The 19,494-nt window shown below is 39.9% G+C and overlaps 1 protein-coding gene across 1 annotated transcript in view; it reads right to left on the minus strand.

The window, feature by feature from the left end:
- The window catches only part of ptk7b (protein tyrosine kinase 7b), a 57,427-nt gene extending 38,717 nt beyond the window's left edge, over positions 1-18,710 (minus strand). The window contains exons 1-2 of the mRNA XM_077496037.1: positions 18,411-18,710; positions 18,172-18,325 (exon numbers count right to left, since the gene is read on the minus strand). Coding sequence (XP_077352163.1) covers positions 18,172-18,268 — 97 coding nt within the window. The 5' untranslated portion in view covers positions 18,269-18,325; positions 18,411-18,710. The remainder of the gene's footprint in view (positions 1-18,171; positions 18,326-18,410) is intronic.
- Positions 18,711-19,494: the final 784 nt, after the last annotated feature.

The following is a 19,494-nucleotide window of genomic DNA, read 5'->3' on the forward strand; positions in this document are numbered from 1 at the left end:
GAAGAATTCAGTGAACAAGCACAGCCGACACGGCCCAATCGAAACAATCTTGGCGTCCCAATAACAAACCTTCGCAGCCATAGCGCACACGCATTTTGGCACTGCAGTGGAATGTTGCTTGGTCCCATCCCCAGTGTCTCTTCTTAAGAGCCTTCCAGATGAAAGGAGTCGAGTTAATTGCCTTATCTACAATAGAAACCACCCTGCAAAGACTTCCCATTTCCCCCGCCAATTAGGACTCACTTCCCCCCAGGTACTTGTGAACAAGACGTGGGGTCGCACTCATGTGGCATCAACAGCAGACTGCGCCTGTCATCAGCTAACCTATCGAGCATGTCGCATACGGCGGCGTTTCGAATGACCTGCCATAACACGCATCTAGCAGGTAATGAAACATTTACATTACTCAGGTTGGTTGTAAAGCCAGAACATTCCATCATTGCCCTTCTCTCTGACCGAGAACAACAAACCACTATAAATAATAATTACACGATGAGAAGCCTAGTTAACCAACTATGCTAGTATGCAGCCCTAGTTTTTATGATTACAGCGCAATAATTTAAACTAATTACTTCCTGCTTTGCACTCCATCTCATGAGGGTTGTGCATACAGAATGAACAGTGTTTTGCTTTTCCCAGGATTTAGGCTGAGGGGGGTAATGGGGGAAGGAAAGCGAGTAGGGGGTTGATGAAGAAGACGGGATGTCTGGCTAGCTTGAACTCTTCTTAAGCGACTCGCGAGGATGTTTGAAATGTGCGTGAACTGTGAGGGAAGTTGAGTCACAAAAACGTCTGTCACGGATTCATTTGTATGTATACCGCCGCCTCCTTTTGTAATGGAGTAAGATGTGATGAGGCGCGCTCCCCTGATCCTCCATCAGTAAGATACAACGCTTCCACCCCTCCCACGCACCCCTCGCCTTTCAAACATGTAGAATGAGCTCTCTACAGTTGTTCTACAAAGCCTTGTCTACATGACTACGGTTAACAACTCACTCTGATTGGGCAGGGCAGCACGTATGACATACCCAACATACCTCTATCTAGCAAAAGAGAGTGTTGCTATTCACTAACTGTTAAATTACAACAAGGGAACATCTAAGGTTAAATTTGCCTGAAGTCACATACTGTAAATACTTTGGCCTTAAGCATAATAGAACTTCATATTTTTTAGACTTTGTAGCAACAAACATCTCCAGAAAGTGCGTTTTTTTAAAGTCTTTATTCTTCATGTAAGAAGATCTCATGAGCATCGGTCTAACTGTGAAATATAGCTGAAAACTGTGTTTAAGTATTGATTAGTGAGTCAATGAGTCTCACTGCCACAATTGTATGAGGTCCTGTAACATTCTTGTGCTTTTCACTGGACTAGGACGAGTTAAGTTTCACAGAGTTTGGGGACTTACTGCCTTCCTGTTGGTGTCACTGGTTGATCAAAGTCTTGTGACTCTCGGACCTTCTTATCTTGTGACCAAACAGCTGATTTTGACAAGCACTAGGTATCACGACTGTACTATGAGCAACAGCTCTGCATGGCTTCCAACTCTGTGAAATGAAGTTTATTTAGTCTTATTTTTTATCTTAAATGACATATTTGCTTTAAAATTCTGACAATTTTTTTTAGCATGTCTAAAAGTTTAATCAATACTTGAAAAAGTAAATAGCCCCCTATAGTTTTCTACAATAAATAAAAGTTTTCTAAAATTTCAAAACAATTGAAATGTTCAACTTCCACTTAATTTTGCTTTGATTTCAAGCAAAAAAACAAAACAAAAGGTGTACAGAGTTCCCAGGGCAACAGTATCTCTTATTAACTTAAATGAAATTTTAAATAATTAGTTCCGTCAAGCCACCAGTTAAATAAATGGTCTCTTATTGGCCATCACACTATTTAAGGAAGAAAAAAAAAAAAAAAAAAAGTTAGTTGCGGTGATAGCAGGCCAGGCCAATAATTGGTCCACCCCAAAGGAACATTTCCCTCCCTTTCTTCCCCCCACTAGTAGTGTACCAACAATTTGTCCAGAGGGGTATGTTATTCATGTAGGGGTTCAACAACACAGAGCAACCTGAAACAATCTCAACACCAGTTATTCCAATCTACTAGTGACATACAAGTGAATCTATCACCTAATACCCATGATAATCCTGAAGGTTTTCTGCAAGGAAACTAGAACTGGAGCACTCAGTTTCACTCCCCTCTGTACTTAAGAGAGTATTTTATTTGATTAAGCAGGTGTTTTGATACAGAAACAGCTGTCTCCACAGCTGGAACTGTACCAATGGGCCATTGGGGTGCATTAGCATGAGCTCTATGACCCATAAAAAGTGACGTGTGATACTGTACATGTAATGTACAGAAAAGTGACTATTTTAGAGGTGCAAGGGTACGGCCCGACGACCGCAATATTTACTTTGTGGTTGATACAGCCTACGAATGTGTAGATATGGCAAATACAGTGACAATGTTGTGGGAAATTTCACAGATTGCATTAGTTGCAGTATTATTAAAAGTGATGTACTCGTTTTAATAAAATAATAATGTCCATCAACAGGCAGCAAGAACTACTGAAGTCTTTTAACTCCTCGGCACTAGCCCGAGGCATCCCGATGTAACATAAATCTGTCTCTCCTCTCTCCACCCCTCTTTTTCTTCCTCTGGCTGCCTGGACTGTGAAAGTCAGACACCCTGGCGGTGCATGGCTGCAGAGGAGTCTGCTCACATTTCAAGACAAAGCCCAATCCTCTTTTAGAAAGGAGACACTTTCTAAACCGCTATTTATCACCCAAACCTGTTTTTCTGCCTTCTCCCCATTTCACACCTCTGTCTACAAACGCTGCAGTATTAAGTTGCCGTTTGATTAAGAGATTCTGAGCTTTAAACAACCTATGGGAAAAGGTTTTTTTTTCCTTGAGTTTTGATTGATATGTTGTCCAGAAAACCAAATTGACGCCCACAGGTCGATGGTTGGATCGTAAGAGACAGTATAAATATACAGTACTTATCAAAATTGTAGTAATTTGTCATTACATTACATTTCATTTAGCGCAAGCTGGAATTTTTAACATCATGTTAACCAATTTCTTTGATTGCACAATTTTGGAATACAGGAAGAGTAAGAGAATGAGGAGAAAATCCATGCAAGTATGGGAGAACTCCACACAGGAAGTCCAGAGGGTGTATTTGAACCTACGAGCTTTTAACTACGAGGCAGATGTTACCAGTCGTCCACCACACCACTATTGCAACATATACCATTAAATTAAATACCTTATTTTCCACAGATTCAAAATGATATGACTAGTCTCATTGTTGAAAAAGACAACCAAGATTTTTTCCCACCCATTAAAACATTGTATGCTTTTACATCGGATTATTTGCACTAAGTAATAAAACCAAACTGTTTCATAATTTCTTTCGGACCAACCTCTTGAAATAATTGCTTCATGAGAAAAACAAAGAATTAGTTTACGTCACGTTACAAATTTCAGATTGCACTAAACGAATTGCTTACACCAGTCAAAGCTTATATATTTGGTCTTCTGGGTTATTAAACTTAGTTCTTTTTGTTTTTTTCTTTTTTTCATTTTATATGATGGCCAAGTAAGTTTCACACATAAAGTAAAAGGGGTTGAAAAGGCTTACTCTATTTTTTCCCCTTTGCTGTTCGACAAATAGAGCAATAGCACATTAGCTTTATTGTCATTAACAGGATGTTGAATGAGAAGAGTGTCAGCAAAAAAAGTGACAATTTGTCTGATTTAAAACCTTATTAAACACATAACCATTTTATGGCTGGTTAAGATGGAGTTTCCTGTGTGAAATCACACGATGGGGATAATCAGGTAATGACCCTTTAAGCAGCAGATTTGCCTGAGAGGTCATGTCAGAGAGAGGCCCCAGTATTTCAGGACCCGAGGTTAAAAACACAAGTCGTGGCCTTTGATCAAAGTTTTTAACTCTGTCCAATATGTTTGACATGCAGCCGAGAAAGAAGACTGACACTCACAGCTGTGGGTCAAAAAACTTGTATCTGAGCATACACAAAGAGCAATTGTATTCCCAAAACTGATTTTCACTCGTATGTTTGGGGAGACACCTTCCAGCCACATTAGGTTTCACATAAACTTGAATTATGTATCAACAGTCCCCCCCCCCCCCCCCCCAACAATTCACCTCCATTGAACAAGAAACATTTTTTTGGTAAAATGACAGTGGTTTGAAAAGGGTAAGGAAAGTAAAATATCGGTATGTCACTCGACAGAAAACCGATACTTGAGCTTTAACGACGTATAAATTTCTTTTATAGGAATCTGGTTGTCACTAGGGGTGTGAATTGCCTAGTACCTGACGATTCGATTCGTATCACGATTCACAGGTCACGATTCGATTCGATACCGATTAAACCCGATACGAATTTATAAGTCGATTGTTGCGATTTTTTTCATTCAAATTTAGAAAATACTAATCAGTAAGCTTGTAGAGTGTAAGATTTATATGGAAATGTATTATTTATCTGAAATTTCAGTCTTATAGAGGTTGTAATCTGTTTCATGTTTGAACAGCATTAAAATAAAATATTAAGGCTTAATGTTCCGTTCATATAACATTCTTCCATGCTCAAGGTGTGAATCCTAACCCCGAAGTCAGACGTTTTGTTGAATAACAATTCTGAGCTCTTAAAAAAAAAAAAACGATTTTTTTTTTTATTGAATCGATTCGAGAATCGCGCGATGTAGTATCGCGATATATCGCCGAATCGATTTTTTTTAACACCCCTAGTTGTCACCATAGTGACTAAACAGAGCATGGAATTAACCATTGAAAAATGGGTTGTTATTGTGCCTTAGTTTAGTGGATGACCCAGTGCAACACCAACCAAGATCATTCACTGCATGTCCAAATCACATGAACATTCATCTTAATTTATTCACCAAGTTCATCATAGCATGATGACTCGATAACTTATTGAATAAAATATGAAGGAAGGTGAAAAAACAAAAACAAAGCTTCTAGATTCGAGCTGGCCAAACCGAAATCAGAAAAAGTAGATCATAAACAGGCTCTAAATGGTCTTTTTAAAATGCCATCATAAAAATGCTGAAAACAGTCCTTTGTGTGTGGAATGAAGCGAGCAGTCTGGCACAGCTATTTAACCTGATCTAAAGCAAAGACACATTTTCACCAAATAAGAAGCATATGGCTTGACATTCAATTACACCTATTTTCTCTCCGGCTTACTCCTAACAAGAACCACTTGTTTCCTGCTCCTATACTTGTTAAGGAATCGTCCCGTTACACAGCTTTTGCTGACCCTCAGAAGCTAGCCACCTAAAAAGCAGCCCTCGTTCATAAACAGACCTTGAAGGGACATCAGACACACCGCAGGAACAGGATCACACAAAGTTTGCCTTGCAGGCATACAACTAGAAAAAATGATGAGCAACACTCAACACTGACTCACTGCATTAAGTCAAGCATACTGTAGTTGGCTTACAGAAAATCTAAAAATATAATCACTCAACTACAGCTTTATTACTGATTATATTTGAAATATTAAATGAAAAAAAATCTATTACAGTACACGACGATTCATTTTTTTAAGATTGGACATTGGGTATATATTTGGAATTTGAGATAACCGTTACGAACAACAATAACCTCAGTACGTTGTTGATTAAAAACAAGCTGCTCATCCAGTCCCCACAAATCCTTTAAGTGAATGATTTCATAGGAAACGGAAAAAATCCAGACATGTGGCTTTCCATTCTCACACAACAACATTTTACTGCGTATTTATTTAATTGCCTTTAATGTTAAAAGTGGGTCGTAATAAAAGTCAATGAATGGGATCCAATGCTGCATCAAAAACTGGTTTTCAAAGAGAAAGCACATCAGAATGACTAATGACTTCACCCAGGCTCAACTTAATGAGAGACAGCACCACAGATGAGAGCAAGTCGAGGACAAAAAGTTCCTGTGATATGTTGCTGGCAGAGCATCGGGTCCAAATGTTTTTTTATTTAAGGAGATAAACAGATGATTTTCCACACAGTCGTATGGTAAATAATTTAGCTTCAGGTCAGTTCTTTGCTGACACAGTTGTTTCTACGGGAATACATACACAAATGGAATGAGGCCTTCTCCTGGGAGAGAAAAAAAAAAAACACGGTTCTGCTGTATGTATATCATTGCTTGGACCATGATCTGTCACAACTGATTGGACGTTTAAATGTTGGCAAAGGTCTACTTGGAAGCACACGTTTCCTGCTCTAGACTGGTCTTAAGTCAAGTTGATGCCTGTCCATCTGCACTGAAATCTGAGCGGGCATTTTTGAGAGTTGTTTGGGGGTGGGGTGGGGGGGGGGGGGGGTGTTCTGGCTCGACTTCTCTCTGACCTTTTAACCTCACTTTGCTCCTTCATGGTCTTGATGTCCTCCAGCTGCCCAAACCACCGTAACTCATGCCTGAGATTATAGGGCACAATCAAACTCGGTCTACTTTATACAAACATTTCCAAAGTCTACTTGCAGCCAAACCACAATTTATTAATTTTTTTTTTTGTGCGGACCACATTGCATTTCATTGGGGATCGTCAGATTGTTCATGATACTGGACAACACACATGACGTAGGTGTAACAGCGTCCTTTAAATGACATTGATTCTATGAGAACAAAACAGAACATTTTTTGACTCGTGCTGAGATTTAAGAAACGGCTTCTTCCAGAATTTTAACGTGAATCAAATACAACTGAACTACACAAGAAAAATTGTTTGCAGTGGCGAACGGTTGGATGACTATAAATCAATAGTATCCCCCATGGTTTTCTGATGGTGGATGTTCAAGAAGACACCTTGCCAAAAAAGTAGCTGTAGTAGTACTTACTTGATTTTCCATTCCGTTATTAAGTAGCATACAAAATAAGGCTCAGCATAATGCCTTAAATCAATCCAAACACATTAGATGGACCCAAAGGATTCCAACAAACACATCTGTAAAAGGAAAAAAAAAAAAAAAGTGTTTACTGGCGGGTGTGTGAGGCCCACAGCTGTGTGAGGCTCCGGTCTGGTGTCTGGCAACATATTCTGTAAATGTCTCCCACCATTTCCGTGCACAAGGGAGCCCACTCATGTTTAATGCCTTTTGAACGAGTTCGGCGTTATGGAAAGAGTAACTGCGCCAGAAAAAAAAAGATCAAACAAAAGGAGGAAAAGCTGCAGGACATCCACTCTTTTACTTGGAAGAGATGAGAAACATTGATTTAGGTCTACGAATAGTACTGCTCGCCTAAATCGTTAATAGCCTCATAAAATACAGATGTCTTGTCAAATTGTGTCCAGGCGGGCTTTTCTAGGAATCACATAAAAGGATAACTTTACTCTAGGGCGAATGTGGATTTTCACCATTTGATCCAGCTTAGGAAATACGAGTGTAATGATGACTCAAGTGATGGTAACTTTAAGATAGAGTGGCAACAAACAAAAGCTATCAGATCAAATACTATCAGACTCCGTCAATAGTAGCAGTAGTGATGTACTTTGGGTGTTAATTTTTATTTTGGACAAAAACTAATACACAAGGCCATCATAAACGTATACCTCGTGAAACCACTCCAGGTGCAACAACTGACTTATTCATTGACAAAGTGATTGATTGTCAAAGTAATCAACAATTATTTTGATAATCAATTAATTTTTAGTTAAACCAGGTCTCTCAATGATTAACTAAGATCCTTGGAATTTCAGCCTCTCCACAATAAACATTGTCAGATTCCTGTAATCCTCCATGAAAGCAATCGGATTATCTTTGTTTTTGAAAATATCTTGAGTTTACGTTGAGAACCAGTGATCAACATTATTGCCTCTTTTTCTATTCAGTTTATTTGTACGTTTTTGGCACTTGCAATGTGAAATAATATCCTGTTTTTGACTAAAGGAATGAAATTTAAGTGTTTTTTTATCAGATTCATTGATTAATTGAAAAAAAAAACAAAAAAAAAAAAACAGATTAGTTGATTATTGCAATAATCCTTAGTTGCAGCCCTACTTGATCATTCACGCATAGTAAGTCCGCTAGATCAAGATGCTTGAAGTTAAAATTGAAGTTATTAATGTCACTGTTATCATCATATGTGCCACAAAAGTTAACTTTGCCACCGACTGCAGCTAAACAACTTTGTCTTCTATGTGGGAAACCAAATTTAACAGAAAAGTTGCTGCGGCAGCCCTGCCATGAAAGAGTACGGGAATCCTGTTTGCCCTTAGCAGCACGCCACCATCGACGTAAATCTTCAGAAAAGTGCCAGGGAGGATGAAAAAAAGTGGAGAAAGGAAACGTGAGCAAGCTAGATGTGCACCCGGGGCTCATATGTCACCTGACCTCGATTTAAGATGGAGCCCCTGCGGTTGCTGAAGTCAGGGTTTTTTTTTAAAGCCAACCTTTTCTTAGCTTCACAAGAGATGACAACTAGGAGGAATGTGCACAAAGGCAGAATAAGACCCATCCATAATAACTAAAAAGGCAAAATAGCAAATAAATATGGCACGTTATGTCGAGAGGCGCACAATGTTTGTGTTGGTGAACACTCGCAAAATTGAGTACAAAGAAAGAAACTTAAGGAAATATGCCACACAGTTGCATTTTGTGGGATGGAATGATTAATTCATGCCCTGTGATTTTTTTTCCTGCTTTTAGCAAGCTATTCAAAAACATCAACCAGGGGCATGGATGATTTTTACACATTAACCATTTTTAAGGTGTTGAAAACAGCTTGAGAATATATCTATTAACACTCTTGAATGCACCAGCGTCACCACTGTCTGCAAAAAACTCCACTTGTGATTTTTTTTTTTGTACGTTATTATGTAAGGAAAATACCAGTACGACTAAAAAAAAAAAAATGTTAGCAACCACCATTACTCTAAATTACATCTAAAGCTCCCCTAGTAATGATGAATTGTTAAAAAAGCACACTAAATATTTAGGTTTCTACACACAGTGAACTACATTGACCACCTGACCGCCTACAAATCCTAAAGCCACACACACATACACAAGATTCTACTCTGCATGGTGTCAGCGTGTGCATTGACATTTATTTATTTATTTATTTATTTATTTTTAATTCCTGAGGCAGTGAGGGCTCTGTGTGTCCTCCGGTTTTGAGCTCCCATCTGCACCACAGGAAGCCAACTGCAAAACACAGCCGCCATCTCCTGCGCCTGCTGTCAGCCAGACCCACTGGGAGACCACAGCTTGTGCTTTACATTTTGACCACACACACATAAAGCAGAGACCTCTGGCCACATGGTTCACAATGAGGAAGACAAGGCTATGGCCTTTTGACTAGACTTGGACTTGGATGAAGGTACAGGAGGAATGTGAAAACTGATGCGTTTGGAACAAAGAGGACCTGATGGAGATCCCCATCCGCTGTGACGTAACATGGGGAGGAAACACATACAACAACAATATCTATACTTCCTGGTGCCATTTGAACCAGGAGGGGCAACCAGGGAGCATTCATGTCAGACACAACACTTCGGCATCTTTCATCACCTCTACTGATAAGGGCAGGAAATGTTGTCCTGAGCTCCAGCACCTGCACAGACCACTCCATTGTATTATGTTTGTCCACTGCAGGAATTTAACCTGCTGCTGATGATGAAAAATAAGGATTTAATGCATCACCCAAAATGGGCTGATGATGAACAAAATACAATTTAAAAATATCCAGCGCCATCTGATAGTGCAGATAATTGCTGATTAATCGTCAATAGCAAAAATCAGTGCATAATTGACTCGTAAAAAAGGGATTTATAATTGTCTACAGTCAGACTGGGCAATAAACCAAATTAATTAGATTTAATTAATTATTTTATTTTTTTAAGCTGTTAATCTGAAATTCTGTTATAATCGAAACGGTATTGTGAGTTGTAATTTTTCACAAGAGGCAGAAAACCGGATGGGTGGTTTGCAACCCGTGTTTACAATAGCTGCTTAATTGTGGCATGAATGTAAAGTTCATGTTAAAACTGATTTAAAGTCAGTATACAGTACTGTCTTAGAAAATTAGAATATTGTGATAAAGCCTATTATTTTCTGTAATAACCAAAAAATGCCATACATTCTGGATTCATTACAAATCAACTGAAATATTGCAAGCCTTTTATTGTTATGGCTTTCTTTTTTTTTTTTTTTACTTGGTCTGAGGAAATATTCATATTTTGAGACAGGATATTTTCATTTTCTTAAGCTGTATGCCATAATCACCAACATTAAAATAATAAAAGGCTTGCAATATTTCAGTTGCTTTGTAATTAATCCAGAATGTATGGCATTTTTGCTTATTTAAATGCATTACACAAAATAAAGGACTTTATAACAATATTCTAATTTTCTGAGACAGTCCTGTATATTACTGTTGTGTGAACATATTTCATAGGAATTATTTTTGAATAAATGAAAACTTAAAACAAAAAATGTTTGTTGGGTTTATTGACCAGGATTAAAATTCATAATTGTCGAGAATGACTTAAAAAAAATAAAAATAAAAAAAATAAAATAAAATAAAATAAAAAGAGATTTAATGTTTTGGTCATATGGCACAGCCCTCGTCTGCAAATAACGACCACGACAAAGCACTACATTGACACTCCTCAAAAAAACAAAACAAAAAAAAACAAAACAAAAACAAAAACTGAATACTCATGATATACGAGAAAATGACTTGGGAGCACTTTTGCATAAACAACATCCATAGCACATAAAATAAAACAATATGTATATGCATTATGTAAATTGTACATTCCCATCATTTTGGCTACAGAAGTGAGGAAGGATGGAGAGAAGAATGCAAGACAAACAGGAAGCACCTTTGTATGCAAGATGGGCAATCATTACAGACTTTTTTTTTTTTTTTTTTAAAGAGAAAAATCCCCAAACGAAGCAACATGAATGAGTTTTCCTGTTTCTGCAGGATTCAATTGAATGCATATATAGTACAATGAGCGCTCATTTGGAAGCAAAAGACGATGAGTTTGGATATGAAAGCTGCCAGAAAGTGGCCCAAAAAACACCAGCCATCTGCTTTCGATGTGCCAGAACTTGACACGCACTCCGAGGGAGGCGTAAATTCTGTAAAGCCGAAAGCAGGCCAATGTTTAAAGGGATCTACTCCATGGCATGGTTTGTGAAGCTAGAGCGAGCAAATTGAATGGAAGCTGCGGAAGGTGAAACAGAGTGCAAGACGCGCCATAGTGAGAGCAAAGGATGAGTCCAGGGAGCTTGTTGCACATAATTAAAACCACAAAAAAAGAAATAACACGGTGGCTAATGAGCTTCTTTCTCTGCTGTAGTAATTACTTTTGACAAATAGAGAACAATGCTGGACATAATGTGCCAATGCGACAGATGTGTATAATGGCCAGAAGCACAATGGCTTAAACTTGGCCAATTAAACAAGGTAAGACATTAAATACATGCGTCTTAATGATCACATTCACTATTAAGCCTGAAGATACTGTACACTAATTAGTATAAGTGCAATTATGTATAGTTATGATCATGTGCAGTATTTAGAGTCACTGAAAACACTCAGTTGCGCTCAGAAAATCAAAAGGTGCAACCACGATTAAGATTAATGTATTTTGTGCTGAGAAAGGGGGTGGGAGGGCTCGGGATAAATGAAACCACAAGAATTTAAGCAGTTTAACAGAATGTTGGGACTTTTAAGCTGTAAATAGTATAAAAGCAAGAAGGTTTCCCACAAGCGCACCCCCCCCCCCCACACACACACACACACACGCACACGCACACACACATACAAACAATAATTCAGACCAACTGCAGTGTTTTGTTCAAAGACTTAAAACGTTCCAGCCTGCAAAGGCTGAAGTACAAAACCAAAGCATGCCTTTGTGTTTCTCTCCATAACAGCCATTTCAGAGGAGACGAACACAAAATCACATCAAGGCGCAGTAGAAACGTGAGCTAGTTGATTTTAGCAAAATACGGTGAGCTGTTTCGTGTCTTACTCTGGCAGGGCAACGGACTGAGACAAGCGTCGCTTTTCAGGGTGAGTCGAACAAAGACAAGTGACCTAAAAAGATATAAACGGTCTTCAAAAAAAAAACAGCAGCACTCTGGAACTCTGTTGACATTCAAAATGAGTGAGTGAGCATGAAATCATTTATTCACACCCTGACTACCTGGGATGGTAAAACCAAGAGTGAAAGACCCTGCTGGCACCCAAACCAAGCTGTGCAGTCATCTCATGACATTTTCATCTCATTATTATATTATTTCACTGCTCTTTATCTATAAATAAACTCTGTACCACAACAGTACTACGAGTGCCAAACAATTGTAAAAACTAAGCTAAATTGGTGACATACATAGGAATAAGATGAGACAAAAAGCTTTTTCTAAATGCAAATTTTAGGCCAAGAACACATGCAAACCTCATGAGTGTGGTGAGGTGTATACATCTAAACACTATATCTAACTCAAAGGTGACGTCAAACCAAAAATGTTCTTTACAATAATATATTCGATGCAGCCCCACTAGCCTAAGCACAGCACTGTTGCGTTTGTGGAATCTGAGCTAAGCAGAAAAATCCACCTATTTTCATCCATTTCATTCATTTCATCTCCGGGTGGCGATCCATTTTTCCCATTTGCTATTGACTGAAAATGACATCACAGTTGCTCAGGGCTCAGGTAACAACCACTCATGGTTCACCTGTTCCCTGAGTTCGGTCATGTGATGTTGGCAAGCTGACTTGGATTTAAAATCATTTATACTTGTAGTTGACTTCATGTCTGTTGGCAGCTTATTGCAGTTGTGTGCAGCATAACAGCTAAATGCTGCTTCACCAGGTTTGCTTTGAAATCTGGCCTCCACTAATTGACCCGGGTCCACAGACCTCATAGCCCTACTGGATTTATATTCAATTAGCGTTTCTTTTCATGTATTGAGAACCTAAATCATTCAGTGATTTATAGAGTAGCAGAACTTCAAAACTTTTTTTTAACAGCCGACTGGGAGCTAGTGGTGAAGCCTTCAAGACAGGAGTAGTATGTTCTAGATCTCCATGTTCGGGTCAAAAATTGAGCTGCAGCATTCTAAATGAGCTGCAGCTGTTTGAAAAGAGCGTGAAGCACAACTTCATTACATCTTCACTTGCAAAAGCTACCCTGAAATTATCTGTCAATGTGGCGCAAGCAGCAGACACAACTCTAAACACAAATACCCCCAGGCCAGTGGTTAGCCCGTTGACCCTGTGCACTTGGAGATCAAACAGAGTTAAAGGTCCTTCCAATTAAACACCAGTGGCCTTTTCACTCGGTTTAAATCTGCTGGTGTGGCTGCCTGATTGAGAGGTTCACTGGTGTCACTGTGCCTGTGGCCCGTTGCTATGATGAGTTCATTCAGCCTCGGCACACAAAGAGTTAATGGCTGCCGGGATTATGCAATGACAAGCCAGACGCCTTTCTCTTCTCCCGGTGCCCCTTTCTTCCCTCCCTCCCCGTTCTAATGGTAGGGCGCCAAATTCAGCATTCCTGCACGTTTCGATCTGGAGCATTTGAATGCAGTGGCATCGGTGCGGGAACAAAACAAGAATTGTGTTGCACTGTGAGGAGACTCACACCTGCCCTGCAGGAAGGCGTTGTCGTAAAGATTTACAGCAGTGCGTGATATCCGGAGGGGGTCAAACTAGTAAAAACATCAGTGCTAATCGTGTCTAAAGAGAACCTGATATGATGTTATCTATAATAGCGGCGAAATTGTCCAGAAACAGCAGATTAGGCGATTTTCTATGGTAAGAGACTGCCTCTGATAACATTATGAGAGAAAATACAGAGCTTAGCTTTGTGTCTCTGTCTGAGGTCCCAGGTCTCTTTGTTATGCACGTCTGTAAGACGAAAATGATTACATGAAAATGTACAACTTTTTATTTTATGCTTAGCCAAGACAAACCACCAGAACGTGAACTATGGCCAATGTACAAGGCTACACTTAGAGCCACAGAATCCATAAAACAGAGAAGAAAAACCCAAGCAACCACAGAGTAGTAGACGTAGTGTGGGGTTTGTAGACAAAAGCTACAGATCGCATGCCAAGCGTAGCTCAAGCTTCCTCTGTGAAAAAAAGGTTATCTAGTCAGCTTGAGTGTGGATGACGACTTGCAGCCGAGGAGGCCAAGGAGGGGGAAACTGGTCTTATGAGGAGATTCCTGAAACATCTGATATTCAATTTTGATTGACACTGTCACTGACACTGCTACTAATGTAACGCTACGCTTGTTTATCGATTGTGGATATATTTTAAATTCATTAATGAAATACCTGTAGTCAGTCTGCAAATTATGAACGGTGATGCAGCTCATAAGGACTTGTGTTGCCATATTCGGGAACATTTGTTTGTTGGCAGTAAAAGGAAGAGCGTTTTATGAAGATGATGGTGTACAATCACTGCTGGAAAGAATAGGAAATGGTGTAGTAACAGCAAGAGCAAAATAAATAGCTAAGGCAGAGAACATTAAACCGCGCTACAAAGACGGCTGAGGTGGAGGGTGCAAGTCAGACAGGAGACAGGGCTGCAAGCAGGCACCGAGTCAATAAACAACACAGATCCTTCCAGACAACACTGGCAACAACAGAGCCAAAGAGACCCGTAACCGCATAGGAAGGAGCTGCTCTACAAGGCCCGACTCTAATCACAACCTCAGGATCCAGAGCCAGCACAAAATCCAGAGCGTACATTTTCTCACACACCCACACGGGTCATTAGGTGCAGTAATCATCATTTCAAGCGAGCCGCTTGGCCGTTGCACTCATTTTGTTGGCTTTTGTTACCCACTGAGAGCAAAAGCCATCATGAACTGAGGCTTTCCTCGCCGCAGAGATTTAATCTTACGCAAAAAAATGTGCCAGAAATTGTATAGCTTCAAAAAGATTAAACCACCACGTACACGCATCCATTTCTTTTTATTAGTCCAACAACTTTGAAAAGGAAAGGAAAATGCTCCAAAAATTAAGCACTGACTATTTCTTTAACGTGTGTAAGAAAAAAAGGAAAAAAAAAGAAAAGAAAAAAAAGCCAGAAATACATAAACTACCGTAGGCTATATTTGAATCTCAATGTTTACCTTGCTGTGAAGGGGTCTTGTGTGGTCGTAAATGACCTTTTTGAGCATCAAATGAAGGCAAGATGCGAGCATTACCGCCCAGTCAAACTCGAGCTCAAATAGAGGCATGTTTGATTAAAGGTTGAGGACACACACTGTGCCTTTCAGGCTCCATTACTCCTTGAAAAGAAACTCACTTAACCAAGCTCAACATCCTTAAAGACGGAAGACCTGGATTGATTTCAAGGTCACAGACCGGAGGGAAGAGGACAGCAAACAGAAGACAGGCACGCATCAGTTTCAAAATGACAAGGAACCCAAATCTGAGAAAGCGGGCCATCGTGATTAGAGCGGGTGCAAGAGGATCCTCCTCTGGGAGTGAATCCGTCATAATGTGGTGAATGCACGCTGCACATGCATATCTACCGCGTGAAAAGTAGTCAACTCTCAAGTTTAAAAAAGGTTTCATCTCAACCCGAATAAACACTTGTGATAAATGACCAGAAACGCGAGCCGCCCAACACCTTCAGAATTCCTCCCCCATCCTCACATTCCGTGCAAAGGTTGTGATATGACACATGCAGATCTTATTATTCACGTCTATTCAGCGGGTTCTTTCTGTTACGCTCTTTTGTTTTGTTGTCACGCTCAGGTCCTCAAGTGGAACTCGCCTGCCTCACTAGAACGCTGATCCCTGCCTCGGATAAAGCACAACGATTTAAGCGAGTTCCATTTTGGACTTCAGGTAGACCACGAAACAAGGAGCAACAGGACAGCAATTTGTTATGCTGTTTTTGCCTCAATTCCACAATATGGTCATGAGCACCTGCACATCATATCAGTTTTACATTAAGTATAATCCTCTGCAACATAATAAGCCGTAAAGTCTCATATGATAGATTTAAAAATATTCATCTAATAACATTAAAAAGGGCATTTGCATCAGCATTTTTCTTTACCCATATCCTCACCCTTGCACCCCACTCACAAATTTTCATTTTAAGTATACAAATAATAGACAATACTATGGACACCACTCGTACTTTATATACATGAAATTTACCCCACAAGCAATTACATATAATTGTAAAGAAAACCAAAGCATTTTTCATTATAATTGCATGAAATAAATGTCAATCTTCTATTCTTCTCATTTCTAGCTCCTGATCGGAAAATGGCCACAAAAGGGCGGATGATACTGGCATCAGCCACCGTCGTGAGTACCAATACTTTGAAATAAGACCGGGTATCGGTACTCGCCCATCTCTTCTTGGTGCAATATCCCACTTCCATGGAATAAGCAATAGCAGATAAAGTCGGGACTCTTTGTTACGGCTTTGGTATGTCATTGTAGCAAGGTCTTTGTATAAAGAGGCTCAATATTAATTTGAGGCAAATGGAAATATGGTTCATATTCTCCTGTTCTAGAAGTATTCAGGCAGAAAGTTCAATGTGGAGACCAAGAGATAAGAGACTAGAAATGTGGCATGTGTTTTGTGGACAATGATGATGCCCTTTCCGTTCTAACACATTAAAATAAATTAAAAAGGACATTCATAAAACAGGCATAGCCCCCCTGGCTGTCACGACGGTACCTGGCTTGGCTCTATTCATGCATCTTGTAAACAGCCGTCGGCTCCCCCACTACCCCACACACAGAGCTCACATTCATCCCAAAGTGGGCACCCTGAGGAGGATGGCGGGGGGCGACAGGCATACTTTGGTTGAGGACACTCAACCATTTTGCAAATGCAAAGCGTGATACGCCATGTTTGACACTCATGCGGGGTTCTGTTAAAAAGTGACCATTTTGATACAATAAGCAGTTATGAGCATTTGATGGTTGAATCGTATTCGCTTCTTTTATCACAAGCGAGGAAGCCAACGCATCAAGGCCACACCTGCATTATGAATGGCACTCATAAAGTCACCATTATGCATACACCGAATTTGATCATGAAAAATGGCGTCTCCAGTGTGTTGTGAGAGCAGAAGAAAAGCACAAGGAATGCATTTATGTTACTGTGAGGCTGCACTCAGTGATGCGTGGATGCCTGCTCTCATCCTGAATGTCTGAATGCTTATAATCGCATCCGTAAAAACATCAAGTCCGACTGTGTGACGACAGCCTCTTCTACTTTCTTCGACCTGAGATGGCCTGTTTGACTGCAGATAAATAAAAATTCCATTAACACTGAGTGAGATAATCGGCCATTTTGAAGGAATAAGGATTCAGTACAGAATGTGGAGCGCAAACACCCTTCCCCCAACAAGTTCTAGTAAAATTTACTTTAAATTGGAGTGAAATATTGATGATACATTGAAGAGCAGTGGAATACACTATCTTCCTTTTAAGTAGTTTTATATTGAGCTAACCTATTGTCAATGTAACAGTACAGTGTTTCAACATACAGTAAATATGTACTGCTGTGATTCTGTGAATAGTGAAAAGCTAGAACTAATCGACGCCGAACATAAAACTCCACAACTCACTTCTACATAGTTCCTTGGCTCCAAGATGCCACAAGATAATGACAAAGCGCGTTATACAAGGCAGGACTCGTCCCTGAGCCCCAAAACAGCAATAGTTTTAGGTTTTGAGAGAATAAATGAGAATAGGTTCCAAACACATTGTGCGAATACAGTAGTTAATCACGGGGGAATTCTGCAACACCTTAAAGCAGTGATTCCCAGTTTGGTATAGCACATCACTGCATTCAACACTCATTTGTACACAATTGGCATGGAAATTAGGTATTTACTATATTACTAAATACTTCTACCTGAGCAAAGTATAGTGAGGCAAAGGCAGAAAAATAAAATGCAAGCTTTTTCATTAAATAACAAAATGGCCAACCTAGCCTATGACTATCCACTTTCTGTAGACAAAAAATATTTTTAACTTTGGCTTAATACAGGTTGGGAAAGATGCTTTAAAGCACCGATAGCGCAAAGTTTTAACTACAAGACAAATAACTATTTTTTTCTTTTCGTTTTAATGTACGTTAGTTTGTGCATGTAAGTAAGTTCATGTACCAACCTTGTAAACAGATGATAGCGAGGGCGTACAGCGGGTCTATTCGGAGTCTTCTCCCACCCTCCCCGCGTCGATTCTCGGCCTCTGTTGTTAGATCCATGTCCTGATCCTGGAGCTTGGGAGCTCCGTGGTGCTTCTCTCCAGTCGTGAACCGTAACTGAGGGCGTCAAAGGAATCCGTGCGGGTCAAACTACCGCCGTTACCTGCTGAGGTCCCCGTGGGATCCGGACTTTAGAGCTCACCTGGTCGTTGAGGTTGACTAGCGGGAAGAAGGCATGTGGAGACGGGTCGCTCGCTTCCCAGGCCGGACAAACAGAGCGCACTCGACAGAAGACGCGCCGAAAGTTTTTCCAATCGAACCTAAAAACTTCTAGCAACGGAGAGCGGGTATATACTCAGGCAGCGGTGTTTCATTACAAGCCGGCGTGTGCGGTTCCCTCCTGCCCGGTGCAGAGACGCCGACCAACGAGTCGCTCGAGTCTTCTCGGAGAGGGAGTTTGTTTCGCTCCCGTCCGCGTTGTTTCGAAGTTGGCTTCCTCCCATTCGCCTAGTGATTGTATGTTAGTAGTACAAGTGAGTGAAATTCGCAATCATGATACACTCCTTTTCCTGTTTGGACTTTCAAAATAAACTTTTGATAAACTTAACATTTGACCATTAAAATTCACTCAAAGTAAACATTCCTCGGTTAATCAGTAACATTTTACAAAAATTTGCCTTTTTTAACTACAAAATTCAAACTTATACAGTGTTGTAAAAGTTTCGTGTACCCTAAAACTTTACTGTAATACGACGACGTGTAATTACATTAGTTCACTTCTACGCATGACTTTCCCACCACGTTGCCAAAATAGTAACTGTATTTTTTTAATTAATACACCCAGCCATCATTCACGCGGTTGGAGATATTTTGGATGTTTACTTGGCATTTATTTGTTGTTACAACTTCCGGTACCAGCCCTGACAAAAAACGAGACAACATTGCCACCTGCTGGTATGTCAACTTAGCACGGATGTTTTGGAACGTGGAAAGTGTCAAAGATTCAAACGCAGAACATCTTGACTGTGAGGCAGAGGTTATCACCAGTTTAGTACTGTCCGCCACATAGTTTTCTGATACCATGACACAAAGCGCTTTTGCAATACACAGTGGAACTGAAATGCCTACACGAATGTCTGGTTTATGTTGTGCTATTAAAAAGGTAATTTTAATACTTTCCCCATCATTGTGACTTTTAAACCTGTACAAAGGGGAGCTAAAAATGAACTGAGATGTTGTTCATATACATGTGTGCACAAGCGCTTCTAAATAGGATGTGCATTTGT

The sequence above is a fragment of the Festucalex cinctus genome, chromosome 14 (assembly GCF_051991245.1).
Source record: "Festucalex cinctus isolate MCC-2025b chromosome 14, RoL_Fcin_1.0, whole genome shotgun sequence".
Taxonomy (NCBI): domain Eukaryota; kingdom Metazoa; phylum Chordata; class Actinopteri; order Syngnathiformes; family Syngnathidae; genus Festucalex; species Festucalex cinctus.